At 39.6% G+C, this 15,588-nt stretch overlaps 1 protein-coding gene across 1 annotated transcript in view; it reads left to right on the top strand.

Moving 5' to 3' along the window:
• The first annotated feature begins 1,974 nt into the window (after positions 1 to 1,974).
• The window catches only part of pias2 (protein inhibitor of activated STAT, 2), a 31,204-nt gene continuing 17,590 nt past the window's right edge, over positions 1,975 to 15,588 (top strand). The window contains exons 1-9 of the mRNA XM_038294112.1: positions 1,975 to 2,097; positions 5,511 to 5,698; positions 6,582 to 6,669; positions 6,751 to 6,801; positions 8,234 to 8,324; positions 8,423 to 8,557; positions 12,085 to 12,190; positions 13,145 to 13,218; positions 14,201 to 14,361. Of these exons, the coding sequence (XP_038150040.1) occupies positions 5,584 to 5,698; positions 6,582 to 6,669; positions 6,751 to 6,801; positions 8,234 to 8,324; positions 8,423 to 8,557; positions 12,085 to 12,190; positions 13,145 to 13,218; positions 14,201 to 14,361 (821 nt within the window). The 5' untranslated portion in view covers positions 1,975 to 2,097; positions 5,511 to 5,583. The remainder of the gene's footprint in view (positions 2,098 to 5,510; positions 5,699 to 6,581; positions 6,670 to 6,750; positions 6,802 to 8,233; positions 8,325 to 8,422; positions 8,558 to 12,084; positions 12,191 to 13,144; positions 13,219 to 14,200; positions 14,362 to 15,588) is intronic.

Consider the following 15,588-nt stretch of genomic DNA (forward strand, 5'->3'; position numbering starts at 1 on the left):
ATGCACGAATTTTTGTACTGCCCGCTCTCACTCACATGAAAAAACACCTCACATAGTCTAAAATCCGAGATAATTTATCCGACTTGTGGGCATCCTTGAACAACTATCTATATCAGGGAGACTCCGGTAACTTTCAGGAGACTTGGGTTGTCTGCTTTTAGGTAACTGTAATTAAATCTTTTCTTAGGAAATCTTTTTCTGAGCCATTGGACCTACTTCTAACATTCATTTCTTATCTAAAATTCTTGAACAGTTTCATTCAAATTTTAGAGCTCATCATAGCACTGAAACAGCTCTGGTGAAAGTCACTAATGATATTCTCATAGCTGGTTCTGTTAGATCTTACGCCTGCATTTTATAAAGTTGATCAAAGTATACTTTTAAAAAGGTTTTAAATAGGGGAGCAGCACTATACTTTTAAATCTTAATTCCTCAACAGATTTCAGTTGGTTAATGTTGATAACATCTTAACGCTCCAGGGTTATCTGTGGAGTACAGGGATCAACACTAGGGCCAACTTTCATGACTGTATATATAAGCTTCCAATTGAAATTATCTGACAGCATGGGATTCATTTCAGGTTATGCTGTTGATACTTATAGGATATAAAAATCCCTTTATTGTCCCATAAATTCAGATTGATTTGACCTGTTACATCAACTACTGACCCCTTACATCATCTACAGGCATATCTGCATTCAATTGGCCCCCAACAGTAACGTAAAAAAGCAAAAACAAAAAAACTTGGTGTTATGTTTGATCAGCATTTGTCATTGAGATCCTAAATTTAAAAAAGTTTCTATAATATGTTTCTATAATCTCTGAAATAATAAATTATAAATAAATTTATAATGATAAATCATCACACATCTGTAACTTCAAGGCTGGACTATTGTAATTCTTTACTATCAGGATGTCCATAAACTGTTGTCAGGGGCAGATTTAGGAAATTTGGGGCCCTAGGCAAATAAGGCAGGGGGGTTTTGTCTCTCTCTTCTTGTCCCTTTCCTTCTTGTTTTCCTCTCTATGTTTTGTACTCAGCTGACTTTTCATGCTGTCTCTAAAGGAATGAAAGATTTTTTCCAAGCACTAAGCTCACTTAGCTGATTGCTCCCTCCTGTGTTTCCAAAAAGGCCAAAGTAAATAACCCAGTCCTTCTTTTCACTGTAGACAAGCCATGATCTGCTTATCTGTTCTCCATTTTTCATTTGGATGAAATAATAGCTGCATGAATCATGACAGCAGACAAGATAGAGGAGAGTAGGAGGCGGGGTTACCAATCTACTTGCTCTGGAGAGCAGAGTTCGCTGCTTCTAGATGTTGTTGCCAAAGTCTCCAGTAAAAGAAAAAAGTCATTAGATTTGGCGCTAGGAGCTTTTTAGAAATGAAAGTGCTAGAGGGGTCTAAAAAGTCGCTAAATATAGCGACCAAAGCGCTAAGTTGGCAACACTGCTCTGTGCATCGTTTGTTTTCAAATGGTTTGGTGCTGTCTGTTTGGACCTTTCTGAACATTTGTAGCAAATGGACTGATCCAATATGGTGGACACACTTAATATTCTAAGCGTTCTGATGGCATTTTAGTGAAAGGATTTTTATCAAAAACATGATTAATGTGCACAAATAAGGACTGTAGTTAAAAGCTTGTAATATTCTCAGTCATCCAGGTCACAGTCAGTAAAAAAAAAAAAAAAAACTTTGTTTCCAAGTTTGAAGGCGTTTTGCTTCCCATCCAATAAGCTTTTTTAATTCAAAATATCAGAACTAGCGTTGAGTTGTAGTTAAAACCCTTCAGCTGATCCAAAATGCCGCTGCCAGAGTTTTGGTAAAATTTACAATGAGGAATCATATTTAAACTAAATTATCTGCACTTAATTTTCTCTTTTTAAAACAATTTATAAACGCAAGGTATTGATATTATCTTCATTCCTCAAAGCAGCTGGGAGGTGTGGATGAAAGCAGGCAGCAGGTGGCAGCACTGCGACATTCCTTTGGTCTGTGTGCCCAACCCGAAGAAGAGGGAGGAGAAGAAGAAGAAAGAAAACAACAAACGTAAGTCTGACCCGGAATAACAAGATGGCAGGAAATGGGGGATTACAGGTATTGAAAACAGACAAAAAAACTAATTTTATTTAATTTTGCTCAGATTTCCATGAAGGTTTTGGAAGAAGCGGTCCATTAAAATATCCGAATGGATTCTGTTGGAGGATTTAAAACACGCAGAGATTTTCTGTGGACATCAGAGCATAAACGCTTCAAAGTTTAGCTTTTTGCTAACACTTTGATTTTCACCAATATTTTTTACAGTTTTATCGACAGGAATAATTTTGTTAGGTTAATAAAATGTGTTTTTGACTGAAATAAACGAGAGCTTCTGATGCTTTAGCTCGTTTGGATCAGTTTAATGATCGAACTCTGAAGACTGAGAAATAAAGGGTTTATTGGAGATATTCATGAAAATGCCGATGATAGAAATTTGTATTTTTATTAATATATATGTACCCTCCATAATGGGTCTGCCATATGTTCTAGCTACAAAAGATTTGTGCTTTGATTCATAATAGAGGACAGGGTTCGGTCTATAGATCTAAATCAGGGGTTTCTTAACCCTGGCCCTCAGGGGCCACCGTCCTTCATATTTCACATGTGTCTCACTCAAACGCTGCAAAAACCTGATGATTACCTTTTCATTCAGGTCAGGTGTGTGAAGGCAGGACATTGGGCCCCTGAGGGCCAAAGTTTAGAGACTCTGATCTAAATGACCTTCAGGCATCTGTTCATCAGACTGAACTGGACCTTTAATGATCACATCCAAGCTTTTAAAAGATGCTTTCTCTCTGCATTCATCTGGTTCTGTCTGTCTGAGCTCACCTGCTGTTTTATTTTAAATGGAAATCATTGGTGATCATCGGTGTGGTTATTTTGGGGCCTTTTGTTTTACCACTATCACTGCTTTATACAAAAATTTCTTCTGTGGAGGCCTGTTCAGCCAAAGTTCTGTAGAACCTGCTTTTTTTGTGGACCAGGGCAGAAGTGGAAGATAAAAAGTAGTTTGCAGACCCCATTGATGGATAGAGGGATGCTTTATTGTCGCTGCTGTAACACAACACAAAACAAGCCTGTTAAATCATAACGTGATTCGTATTGACCTGAACCAGGTTCCATCTACTTGACAAAATGTCCTCATGCTTGGTTCTAAGAAGCCTATCCTGTGATCTCACTGAGGAGCACAGACGACCACTAAAGCTTGTACTCTGGTAGGTAGGGTTGTCATCAGGCTAAAACTTTAAAATCTATTTCAATACCCAATAAAATAATTGTTACTCGATACCATGGAGATGGAAAAGTAAAAAATACTAAAGCTGAAACTAACAATTATTTTGCAAATCGATTAACCTGTTATTTTTTTCAGTGTATCAATTAATAATCAGATAGCCAATGGTTCCTTAAATAAGACCTTTTTACGAAATTAAACCAGGTGAAACTAAATATTTTCTGGATGGAGCAGATTGTCAGACGAAAAAGTTATGTGAAATGCAAAATGTTTTGGACACTTTTTCTTTTACAATCTTTGTATAATTACTGCTCTCAGTGGGTCGCTCTGTCAGCTAAAGGCATGTTTTAAAGTCTCTCTACTCCAGTTAACATTTGATCAATTAATAAATTAGTTGACGATTATTTAAATAATTGATGAATCACGATTACCCGGTTTGACCCCCACTGCCTGCACTCTGGGTCTCTGAGCAAAGACCCTTAAGCCTGCACTGCTTCCCGAGCGCCGCACAATGGCAATGGCTCCCTAAGAGGATGGATTAAATGCAGAGGTAAATTTTTCCAATGTGAGATCAATAAAGTTCAGTTATTATTAATCAGATTGTTTCACCCCTACAAAAATATTTTTATCTATATAAAAAAGTCCCCATTTTCAATCTCAACATGGAACAGGCTTTGCCAACAGAGTCACAGACGCTAGTTAAATAAGGGTGCAAATAAATGCAGAAAGTATCATCCAAATTTAACATTATTTGACAATATTTTAAGTTTACCTCAATGTATTATTTTAATCTGCCTGTAATTAAAATGTATAATTAAAATTAACAATAGCAAATATTTGCAAGGAACACCCTTTAGTATTGAAATTATGTCAAATTAGTGATGGATCCAGATGCAACTTCTTATTATTGATATTTATTGGAGTATTTTTTGACAACCCCAGTGGTAGAGTTATTATTAGTAATATCTATGTTAATATTTGAATAGCTGCCCCAGAGCACAGATTTACACGGCATCTATTCAGAAGGTTGGTTGGGATCCCTTTTTTTTTTTTGGCTTTAGTCGCCCTTATTTTTGTTACTTTTTGGAAGGAGGCAGACCAGAAAAAGGGAAGGGGGCGAAGACAAAACGCAAAGATCACCAGGTCGGGACTCAAACCTGTGACGGCTGTTGAGGACTCCATCCTCTGTAAAGGAACCTTACAGTTTTTGGTTCTATTGTTTGGGTCTCAGAATTTTTTGTAAGACTGAGAAACATGTGACCGACAGAAGCTTCACTCTGAACCAAACCCTTCTTTAGCTCCTTCAAATGTTGAGCATGTGCTCTGTTGGTGTCTTAGCAATAAAACTTTGGGTTTTTTTGTCAGGGATTGCATACTTTGCTGTAAAAGGGCACTGGATGGGGGGGGGGATTCACATGATGCGCTGCCCAGAGGCCTGCAGGCAGTTTGGATGCGATCAGGCTGTCCATGCACAGGTTTACAGTTTTTATTATTTTGTGCAGTGCCCAGACTGTCCCTAAACTACCAGTGCGACTTCTCCTCTAAAACTCATTCACTGCAAACAGGCTGGAGCCTCTTCAGATACAAACACACTTATAGACTAGAAGTATATAAACTAGACACATAATGTGTGGCAGGTGATCAGAGGCGGAAGTTTTAGAAAAGTTTGTTACTATTGAGACGCCTTCCTCACATCCAGCCGGTGTTGGTCATGCTGGGACTGTTGGTCAGACGTCCGTAGGTCTGAGGGGAGACCAAGGTCTGCATGTTCAGCCACTGTGGGCCGTTCTTATTGTTGATCTGTTAAGTTATTGAAATATCTCTCCACATTTCTCTGATGGTTGTTCTTCTGAAGGTTGCGTGATTGTTGCTGTCCGTCTGGTGGCGGCCGTCCCTCTGTTTGTTGCTGTATCTCTGATGGTTGTTCTTCTGAAGGTTGCGTGATTGTTGCTGTCCGTCTGGTGGCGGCCGTCCCTCTGTTTGTTGCTGTATCTCTGATGGTTGTTCTTCTGATGCTTATAGCTCTAGTGTTGTTTTCCCCCCTGCTTGTTTGTTCTCTGATGGTGTTTTTTTTCTGATTCTTGTTCTTCTGATGGTTACATGATTGTTGCTCTCCATCTGGTGGCTGCCATCCCTCTGTTTGTTGCTGTATCTCTGACGGTTTTTGTCTGTTTGATGGCTGTAACCTTCCTCTGGAATACTGTAGTGCTGCGTACTGACTGCTCATCTCTGTTGGCAGGAATCAGGCCTGTAACTCCGACTTCAGCATCTTGAGCAGCTAGACGACCGCGGGGTGCTCTGCCACCATCAGCATGAACCTCCAACAGCCCGGCCCTCTCATCCCCGCCCCCGTTCATCCTGATGTTGAGATGAAGCCGCTGCCCTTCTACGATGTGCTGGACGTCCTCATCAAGCCCTCAAGCTTAGGTCTGTTGTTTCCAGGTTTCTTTTTACCCAACAGGAGATAAACAACTTTATTCCTGACTGGAGCTCTAAGTCTGACAGGTCTGATCTGATTAAGGATGTTGGGACCCAATATTGATGCTTTTATTTTGAAACTAGTTTTAAAGTGTTGGATTGCACTGCAAAAAAGGATATAGATCTAAGTAAAAATGTCTTTAAAATAAACACATCCTTAATTTTAGAAGATAAAATGATCTGCATATTGAATGAGTTCTAATATTATGCACTAGATATAGGATAATAGTTTTTTCTTATTTGTAAATAGTAAATCATCTTACAAATTGTCTTGCATACCTGCTCAAAACAAGGGAAAAAAACATATTTCAAGCAAAAACAGTTAAAATAAACTTTTGGCAGTAAATAAACTAGATGTTAAAGTTTACGCTGCATGTATTTTAGTATTTGTGTCCCGTGTTTTAACTCGCCTTCTGATGTTGATTAGTTGGAAGTTTAGGTTGGATCAGCAAACTGCTCTTCAACATATATTAGAGGTCGACAGTTACAGGTGTTTTAAGACTGATAGTGATTATTTTAAATCATGAATCGATCCACAATGGTAACGCTGTTGCTGGGTTAGTTTTCGCCTGTTTTTGGACCCGATGTTGCTTGTTTTCCCTTCACCTACTGATAAAATTGGTAACAAAAATGACACACGCCTTAATTTAAAAACGGAAGGAAACATTTATAAAGTAATGAAACATGGAAGGTGATTTTAAAGGCACGGCTGCAAACAATCAGAACTCGTGCGTGTTTGAACCAACGCTGATGAAAGAATTGATATCGGCCCAAAATGTCCGCCGGCCAATGCATCAGTCTGATTTACCGAATGACTGCTCAATGTTTCCAGGAGCGAGTACTTCACAGAGGTACCACCAAGAGAAATACTTCATTTTCGCGCTGACACCACAGCAGGTCAGAGAAATCTGCATCTCCAGGTACGCTCAGGTCATCTCCATCTTGTCTCTGTGGAGGTCTTGGACTATTTTTAAAAAAATGCTGCTTCTTCTGTTTTCCAGGGACTACCTGCCAGGCGGCAGGAGGGATTACATGGTTCAAATTCAGCTAAGGTCAGCGCTCCACACCCTTCTGTTCATTTTATACTGATCAACGAAAGAGATGAATGTATTTAGATTCCTGGTTCCTACAGGCAGACATTGGTAGTATTTCAGCTGCTCCCTAGAAACGAAAAATAAACATTGATCAATAGTTTTTAAAGTTCAGATCCAGAAGTAATGGTAAAGGTGGAAGACGCTGCGCAGAAAGCGGAGGTTAATCTGCCTTTAATCCAACACGTCACAATAAGAATCTCAGGTTTTTCATCTGATAATCATCAAACTCTGAATTTTACCACAAGGCAGTTTGGTTTTAAAATATTTAATTAATTTTTAGAACCAGTACAACAATCAGCAGGGAACATGTTAATGATTCATGTTTTAAATTTATCTGGCTGAGGTTTGTGTTTCAATTCAGTTCAGTCAAGGCACTTTACAGAGAAAATTCAACCAGATCATCCAGTCAGATTGATTCAAAGTTTTCTATCTAAGGAAAACCAGTTGATTGCATCGACTCATTGACTCGAATGCAATCCCTCACACACAACATGCTTATAGCGACAATGGAGAGGAAAACTCCCTTTTAACAGGAAGAAACCGCCAGCAGAACCAGGCTCAGTGTGAGCGGCCATCTGCTGAGGCCGACTGGGGTTCAAGGAGACAGAAGCAGAGATACAAAAGGCAACCGTAAACCAGCTCCATAGACGGCCCCATCCAGGAAACACACAGCCAGGCAGATGAGCTCCAAGCCAGCTTCCATGTCAGAGGACGAAGAGAGCACATCCAGCCAGTCACAGTCAGAGAAACAGGACTACACTGAAAAATAGGCTGAGCTAAAATATCTAACAGGATCAGATGAAGCTACTATGAGAAAAAGCAGAGAGAGCAGAACGTTAGAGATTGATCTAACAAATTCTGCAGAATAGGAGAATAGAGATAGAATGAGGAAAAGGGGTCCCCATGTCCTCCAGCAGTCTAAGCCTATAGCAGCATAACTATAGAGATAGCTCAGGATAACCTGAGCCACTCTAACTATAAGCTTCATTACCCCTTTTTTTTAGAAAAGAACTTTGGGGTGAACATTAAACGTTTCCAAAGCATAATTAATGAATTATAGCCTGAGAAGAAGTGTTTATAATCTAAAAGATCCAACCTGTGATAACAGATGAAGATTTTGGATTAATTCATCCCTTTTGCTGTAATGATAACTGAGCTTCATTCCCTGAGATTGATTATATTTGATTAAAACATAATCTGTGGGATTAGATTAGATTGGATTAGATGAATGTCAGCATATTACCCGAATCTGACGCATTAAGTGCCTTGATGATATTTATTGTAATTAATCATGATGCTGATGCTGAATTAAACTTTTTTTTAATATTACAGTATTCTTTAGGTTTAGCTTCTGATCAGGATTCATATAAGAAAATCTTTCACCTTCCAGGTTCTGCTTGGCGGAGACTAGTTGTCCTCAGGAGGATAATTTCCCCAACAGTCTTTGTTTAAAGGTCAACGGGAAGCTTTTCCCTCTACCTGTAAGTTCTTCCTCTCCACCCCTGCAGGAATATTAACACTAAAGTTTCTTGGAAGAGAAAAAAAAAAAAGAAAAGGCTCCCATCTTCTCTTTCTGCAGGGCCTGGCCCCCCCACCGAAGAACGGAGTTGAACAAAAGAGAACAGGAAGACCTCTAAACATCACCAGCCTGGTGCGGCTCTCCTCCGCCGTGCCAAACCAGATCTCCGTGACGTGGGCTCCAGAAATCGGAAAGGTGAAGGCTCCGATTCTGAGGAACTGACAGAACCTGAACTTCAGTGTCTCAGTTTGGGAAATATAAATGAAGCCAATTTAAGTTAAAGCTGTTTTAATGTATAAATTTCTCTTTACATTTCTAAATATCGAGAAAGCAGGAAAATATACAGGTGCTGGTCATAAAATTAGAATATCATGAAAAAGTAGATTGATTTCAGTAATTCCATTTAAAAAGTGAAACTTGTATATTATATTCATACATTACATACAAACTCATATATTTCAGATGTTTATTTTGTTTAATTTTGATGATTACAAATGACAACAAATGAAAATCTCAAATTCATCATATCAGAAAATTAGAATATTACTGAAGACCAATAAAAACAAAGGATTTATAGAAATGTTGGCCAACTGAAAAGTATGAACATGAAAAGTATGAGCATGTACAGCACTCAGTATTTAGTTGGGCCTCCTTTGGCCTGTATTACTGCAGCAATGCGGCGTGGCATGGAGTCGATCAGTCTGTGGCACTGCTCAGGTGTTATGATAGCCCAGGTTGCTCTAATAGTGGCTTTTAGCTCTTCTGAATTGTTGGGTCTGGTGTATTGCATCTTCTTCTTCACAATACCCCATAGATTTTCTATGGGGTTAAGGTCAGGAGAGTTTGCTGGCCAATTAAGAACAGGGATACCATGGTCCTTCAACCAGGTACTGGTAGCTTTGGCACTGTGTGCAGGTGCCAAGTCCTGTTGGAAAATGAAATCTGCATCTCCAAAAAGTTGGTCAGCTGCAGGAAGCATGAAGTGCTCTAAAACTTCCTGGTATGTGGCTGCGTTGACCCTGGACCTCAGAAAACACAATGGACCAACACCAGCAGATGACATGGCACCCCAAACCATCACTGACTGTGGAAACTTTACACTGGACTTCAAGCAACGTGGATGAAGTGCCTCTCTTCTTTTCCTCCAGACTCTGGGACCTTGATTTCCAAAGGAAATGCAAAATTTACTTTCATCAGAGAACATGACTTTGGACCACTCACCAGCAGTCCAGTCCTGTTTCTCTTTAGCCCAGGCAAGACGCTTCTGACGCTGTCTGTGGTTCAAGAGTGGCTTGACACAAGGAATGCGACAGCAGAAACCCATGTCTTTCATACGTCTGTGTGTGGTGGTTCTTGAAGCACTCACTCCAGCTGCAGTCCACTCTTTGTGAATCTCCCCCACATTTTTGAATGGGTTTTGTTTCACAATCCTCTCCAGGGTGCGGTTATCTCTCTTGCTTGTACACTTTTTTCGACCACATCTTTTCCTTCCCTTCGCCTCTCTATTAATGTGCTTGGACACTGAGCTCTGTGAACAGCCAGCCTCTTTAGCGATGACCTTTTGTGTCTTGCCCTCCTTGTGCAAGGTGTCGATGGTCGTCTTTTGGACAACTGTCAAGTCAGCAGTCTTCCCCATGATTGTGTAGCCTATAGAACTAGACTGAAAGACCATTTAAAGGCTTTTGCAGGTGGTTTGAGTTAATTAGCTGATTAGAGTGTGGCACCAGGGGCCATCAATTTTGAACCTTTTCACAATATTCTAATTTTCTGATATGATGAATTTGAGATTTTCATTTGTTGTCATTTGTAATCATCAAAATTAAACAAAATAAACATCTGAAATTTATGAGTTTGTATGTAATGTATGAATATAATATACAAGTTTCACTTTTTAAATGGAATTACTGAAATCAATCTACTTTTTCATGATATTCTAATTTTATGACCAGCACCTGTATATTGTTTTTTTAAAACCGTAGGAATAAAAACATGAAAAATAATTAAGTTAAAAAATGGATATATCATTATAAAAAACTTGCCTCTCAGTAGAATAAGATGTTGGTTGAATAAGTGTCCAAATACATGTACAATGAATAACCCAAATACAGCACTGTTTGACCATATTTAAAGGTTATCTGTGGTTAATTATTTGATATGAACATAATCTAGAAATCTAAAATTAACAGCAGAACTATTCAAACTCATGTGAGTGTCTGTATCTGGATAGGACTTTTTAGTATCGATACCTTTCATAGATATTCTTGTCCATGCTATAGACTTGTTTATGAAAGTACTTTATTAAAGCACAGCCATAGAAAGTTGAGTGGAAGGACAAAGTGTGTTAGGAATGGGCAGCAGCAGGGCTAACTGCAGCCCTGAATATCAACAGAAATCCATTCAGCTTTAAAAGAACAAGTCAAAATGAACCAAGCAGCTAAAATTAAAGGTTTATTTTGGAACCTAAAGAAACAGGATGTAGGAATACTTTCTATGTAATGTGTGAAAAGGTTTACTCTGTCTGCTCAAACGTTCTCCTTAAGCCCCTGTCACATCTTGCAGGTTTAGCCAGCGTCTGCCTGATGTCCCCGAATCTCCTAAAACGCTAGCATACGGTGAAATTTCTATGTGTTTTTTCAATTTTGGGCGAATACATAGAGTATTCATAACGAGTCCAGAACCTCTGTCCAACGGCAGCCTAACTTATGCATCACGCACGGCGGCGTAATGCCCATGAAATGATGCACAAGCCAGTGTAATAAGATGTCTTTCATCACAGTATTAACCTAGTTGCTGTTTACCGCCCGCCGAAAAAAAGAATAAATGACAAGAACAAGGTTTTCAGTGGCAGCAGATTGAGCGCCATGTCTGCTAGGAAGTTTGTGGTTGGTGGGCGTGAACCCAGGGAGGATCCATCACTCTCACCTTCTCTCTCACCCTATGATGGGGATGAAGTCTGGAGGAGAACTGACGGTTTCCTCCTGTGAACCCCCTCTATACCAAAATGCTGCCAATACGCCTTTATACAGTAGCTAAAGGTTAGAAACACATTCAAAGCTCGTCTGGAACACGTCAGATACTTTGATATGTGTTGGAGAGAAGTTCCGGGTAACCATATGTTATGCAGAAGTTACTCTGAGGTTTAGGATAAGCTAGACGCCATGACTGACACTGAACTTATGTCAACAATCGGATAACTTACCTGTAACTAATGCCCCAAGCATGGCACACGCTGAAATACGGGATTAAATTTTCTGACGTACTTGCTGTAGTTGATGTGTGCTGGTGTGTTTCAGCTTGCTTCAGCGTGCTCAGAACTTATCCAACGTTTGCCCTTATATCAAGCACACGCTGGTCTAAATCATCAAGGTGTGACAGAGGCTTTTGATGGAGACTTCAAACCTTTAAACTTGACTGAATGATCTGATTGAACCATTTTTATAAAGATAACATGTTGTGAATTCGTACCATATAAATACACTGAGCTAAGCTCACTGAGGATTCTATTTATTTCTCTTTCTGAGATTAGTTTCTAAAACTTTTCAAGATGAGTTTTTAGATGAACCTGAACAGATCTACTCTGACAATGAAAGGCTGTGCCAAGATTTCCTTCCAAATAACCGACTCCTCTCTAGTCCAGGATCCTGCATACCTTTTTAAATGGTCACATTTATCTCACGGCTTCTTTGTTCGAAGAGATTAATCATTGGTTGGTGTTTTTTCAGACCTATTCCCTTTCTGTGTACCTCGTGAGGCAGCTTACATCACCATTGCTCCTGCAGAGACTAAGGATGAAGGGAATCAGGAGTCCAGACCACTCCAGAGCACTAAGTAATTATTTACCTTCTGTTATTATTATTATTATTATCATCTTTTTCCATATAATTCTGTAGATTACACATTTTTATTTTCATAAGTCCTACACTTGAAACCTGCAGCAGTTAAAACCGTTGTTACTTTTAATTTAACCGGAGTTACTGTGCTGACAACATCCTGTCAGCCGCAGAAGAGAAACAAAAAACAAACATGTCAGGAATTCACTCTAAGCATTCGATTAGCCAAATAAAAAAACAACTAGCAGGAAGAACATCACTGCATTTAAAAAAGAGAAGGAAACAGACACAAAATGGTCTAATTCAAGCTGTGTTGGAAGGATTTTCTTCATTCAAACCTAGTGTTTAAATAAATGACCACATTTGTTGGTTCTTGGAGACAATTGTCCATTTTAGTCTCAGTCCTCTCACTTATATGTTCCCTTATATGGCATTATTGGGGCGGCCATTATGTAGCTTTGTTTCTCGGGAACGCACGCTCATTCTGTCTGATCATTTACTGAAGCTAAAATAGTTTTTTGAATCTGATGTTACACGTTTGTAAAAAGCTACTTTAGGAGGAAAAACTTTAAGACATTAAGGGGGAGTGTTGACCTAGTGGGGTATCCCCACCCTGCTCCCCGGGCGCCGCACAGTGGCAGCCCACTGCTCCCCAAGGGGAGGGGTTAAATGCAGAGGTAAATTTTCTCCAATGTGAGATCAATAAAGTTCAATTTCATTTAATAGGAAAATGTTGTTGCATGAGACCCGTTGTTACACACAGCTTTTTAACGATTTAGAGATGATTTATTTCTCTATTCATTTGTTTTATTTCTCTATTCATTTGTTTTTTAGCTCTAATATCTGATCAAAGGCTTAAAAGATATAAACGAATAAAAAAATACAAGAAGATTCCTTGGAAAAGCTTTTAGAACAATTAACATATTCTCTATTACCCTGTTTTTTTGTTCAGTTAAGGAGAAGTTAACTGCGGATCCAGACAGTGAGATCGCCACGACGAGTCTCCGGGTGTCACTTATGTGTCCGGTAAGTAAAAACGTCCCTGAACCTTTGAACAGGTCTGGATGAGGCCCCTGCTGAGGTCATAGAAACCCCAGCAGCTAAAAGTTTGTTTAAAACTGGAAGTAAAGCAGAAATACTCACAAAGGGAACCTGAAGATTGGAGCTCAAACTTTTATCCTCTTTGGGTATGAAGGATGTAGATCCATTCCAAGAAACAGGTCTCACTGGCCTCTTTGTACAGATTTTTTTATATCTACAGGAAACATATTTCAGGACATTACAAGTTTTTATATGCTCTTTTGTACTATATACACTCTTTATACATTATCTGTTGTATTTTTTGTCTTTAATATCATCTTGCTTTAACTCTGCCCTTTATGCTCTATAAAAGCTACTGGAACCAGAATTTCCCTGAAGGAGTAATCTTAAGGAATAAATAAAGTGGAGTCTCGGTAGATTTGTGTATTGCCAAAAATAGCGACTTTGCTATATTCAGGTTTTAACACAACTGTACGGAATTCAGTTGTATTTAGGTCTAAATAAGTTATTCCAACATATTTTTTGTGTAATATTGTCACATTTGTGCAGTTCTTTCCCTCTGCGGGACGCCATTTCTCCTCTTTGAATGAGTTTGCAAAGTATTCTGGGAATCCATTTCATTCCCAAGTCAGCTCCTGACCTCACTCGGTCTGAAGGGATCATTTTAAGGGGTTGGAGGGCACTTCGCCATAGCTCTTATAACTATTGGGACACACTAACCTTAAACGTGAATGAGCAAAACTGATTGCTAGGGTCCAAAACGAGTGCAAGTGAGAGAAATGAGACTGGGCCTTAGTGTCTTTGGGCTCCTCCTGAATCAACTCTTTGTTATTTTAAATAAAGAGCAAAGAAAAAAAATGTAAAGCAGAAGGTTTTGGTCCAAAAAAGGGCAGCAGAATTTTCGCCTTCTGTCTCTCAAACGCAGCCCGGTGGTTCTGGTTGACCTTCTCTCTGCTCTGTGTTGTAGCTGGGGAAGATGCGCCTGACGGTCCCATGCAGAGCCGTGACCTGCTCTCATCTGCAGTGCTTTGATGCTGCCCTCTACCTGCAGATGAATGAGAAGAAACCCACCTGGATCTGCCCTGTCTGTGACAAAAAGGCTGCGTACGAGAATCTCATCATCGATGGGTTCGTTCAGAAAATATAGTCCATTGGTTTTTAGCTCTGTGAATCACTTTTTCACTTCAACTCATAGGATTAAAAACAGTCCCCTTTATCTTTAAACTGATTCCAAAGAGATTACATAAGCAGTCATCATGGTTAAGTTGATGACTAGCACCAATTTAAAAAGACGTCATCTTAAGGCTCTTTACTGAGAACTGGATTGAGCCATCTAGTCTGACTGGTTAAAAGGAACCCCAGCTGATTTCATCCAGTCTTATCTTTGCTGGATTCTCTCCTCCTGGATGAGCAGGTTGAGACTATTGATATTCACTTGGATTGTGTCGTTGATTCTATAGCAATCCCTCACACTGAGCATACATGCAGCAACAGTTGAGAGAGAAACTCTCCTTTAATAGGTAGGAACAACCAGCAGAACCAGGCTCACTGGGGCTCTGATCTGCTAATACTTTATGTTCGAGAAGGTAACTGTAAATTAGCTCCACCGGTGGCTCTGTCTATGAAAGAAACAGTTAAAGGAATAGTACACCCAAAACATGATTAGCCTTCATTTTCTACTCACCCCCATGCTGAACAACACTCTGGAGTACTTTTTTGATATCTCAAATGCATCTGGAGATCTGGGAGGCTTCTTGCTGTCTGCTGACATTCAAATAATGGAGGTCTATGGCGCCCGAGGCAGAAAGGTCCATAAAAGTCCACAAAAAAACGTGTCAATATTCCTCCATACTGCTCGTTCAATGTATTCCAAGTGTCCTGAGTGGGTAGCATCCAGAATTTACTCGAAACGAAGTCATTTAGAATGTTTTTAGAGCATAAACAGTAGTGTATAAGATTTCCTGAAAGCCCGTTCACGAGCCTACGGAAACGGCGGCAGAACAAACCAGATGAAAGTGCGCATTCAGCTCGGCAAAGAACTCATGCTCTTCCTCAACACTGAAGTCCTCAGACATTTTTCTTTCGTTGTTTCTTTCTTTGCACAGGTAAACAGCACATTTCTTCTTCTACGCTTGCATTATCGGCAGAGCAGACGCTGAATGCGCACTTTCATCTGGTTTGGTCTGCCGGCTTCCGTAGCGTCCTGAACGCGCAGGCGCGCGCTTTCAGGAAATCCTATACACTACTGTTTATGCTCTAAAAACATTATAAATGACTTCGTTTTGAGTAAATTATGGACGCTACCCACTCAGGACACTTGGAATACATTGGACGAGCAGTATGGAGGAATATTGA

This window comes from Cyprinodon tularosa, unplaced genomic scaffold, assembly GCF_016077235.1.
Source record: "Cyprinodon tularosa strain WSP-4 unplaced genomic scaffold, ASM1607723v1 ctg334, whole genome shotgun sequence".
Taxonomy (NCBI): Eukaryota; Metazoa; Chordata; class Actinopteri; order Cyprinodontiformes; family Cyprinodontidae; genus Cyprinodon; species Cyprinodon tularosa.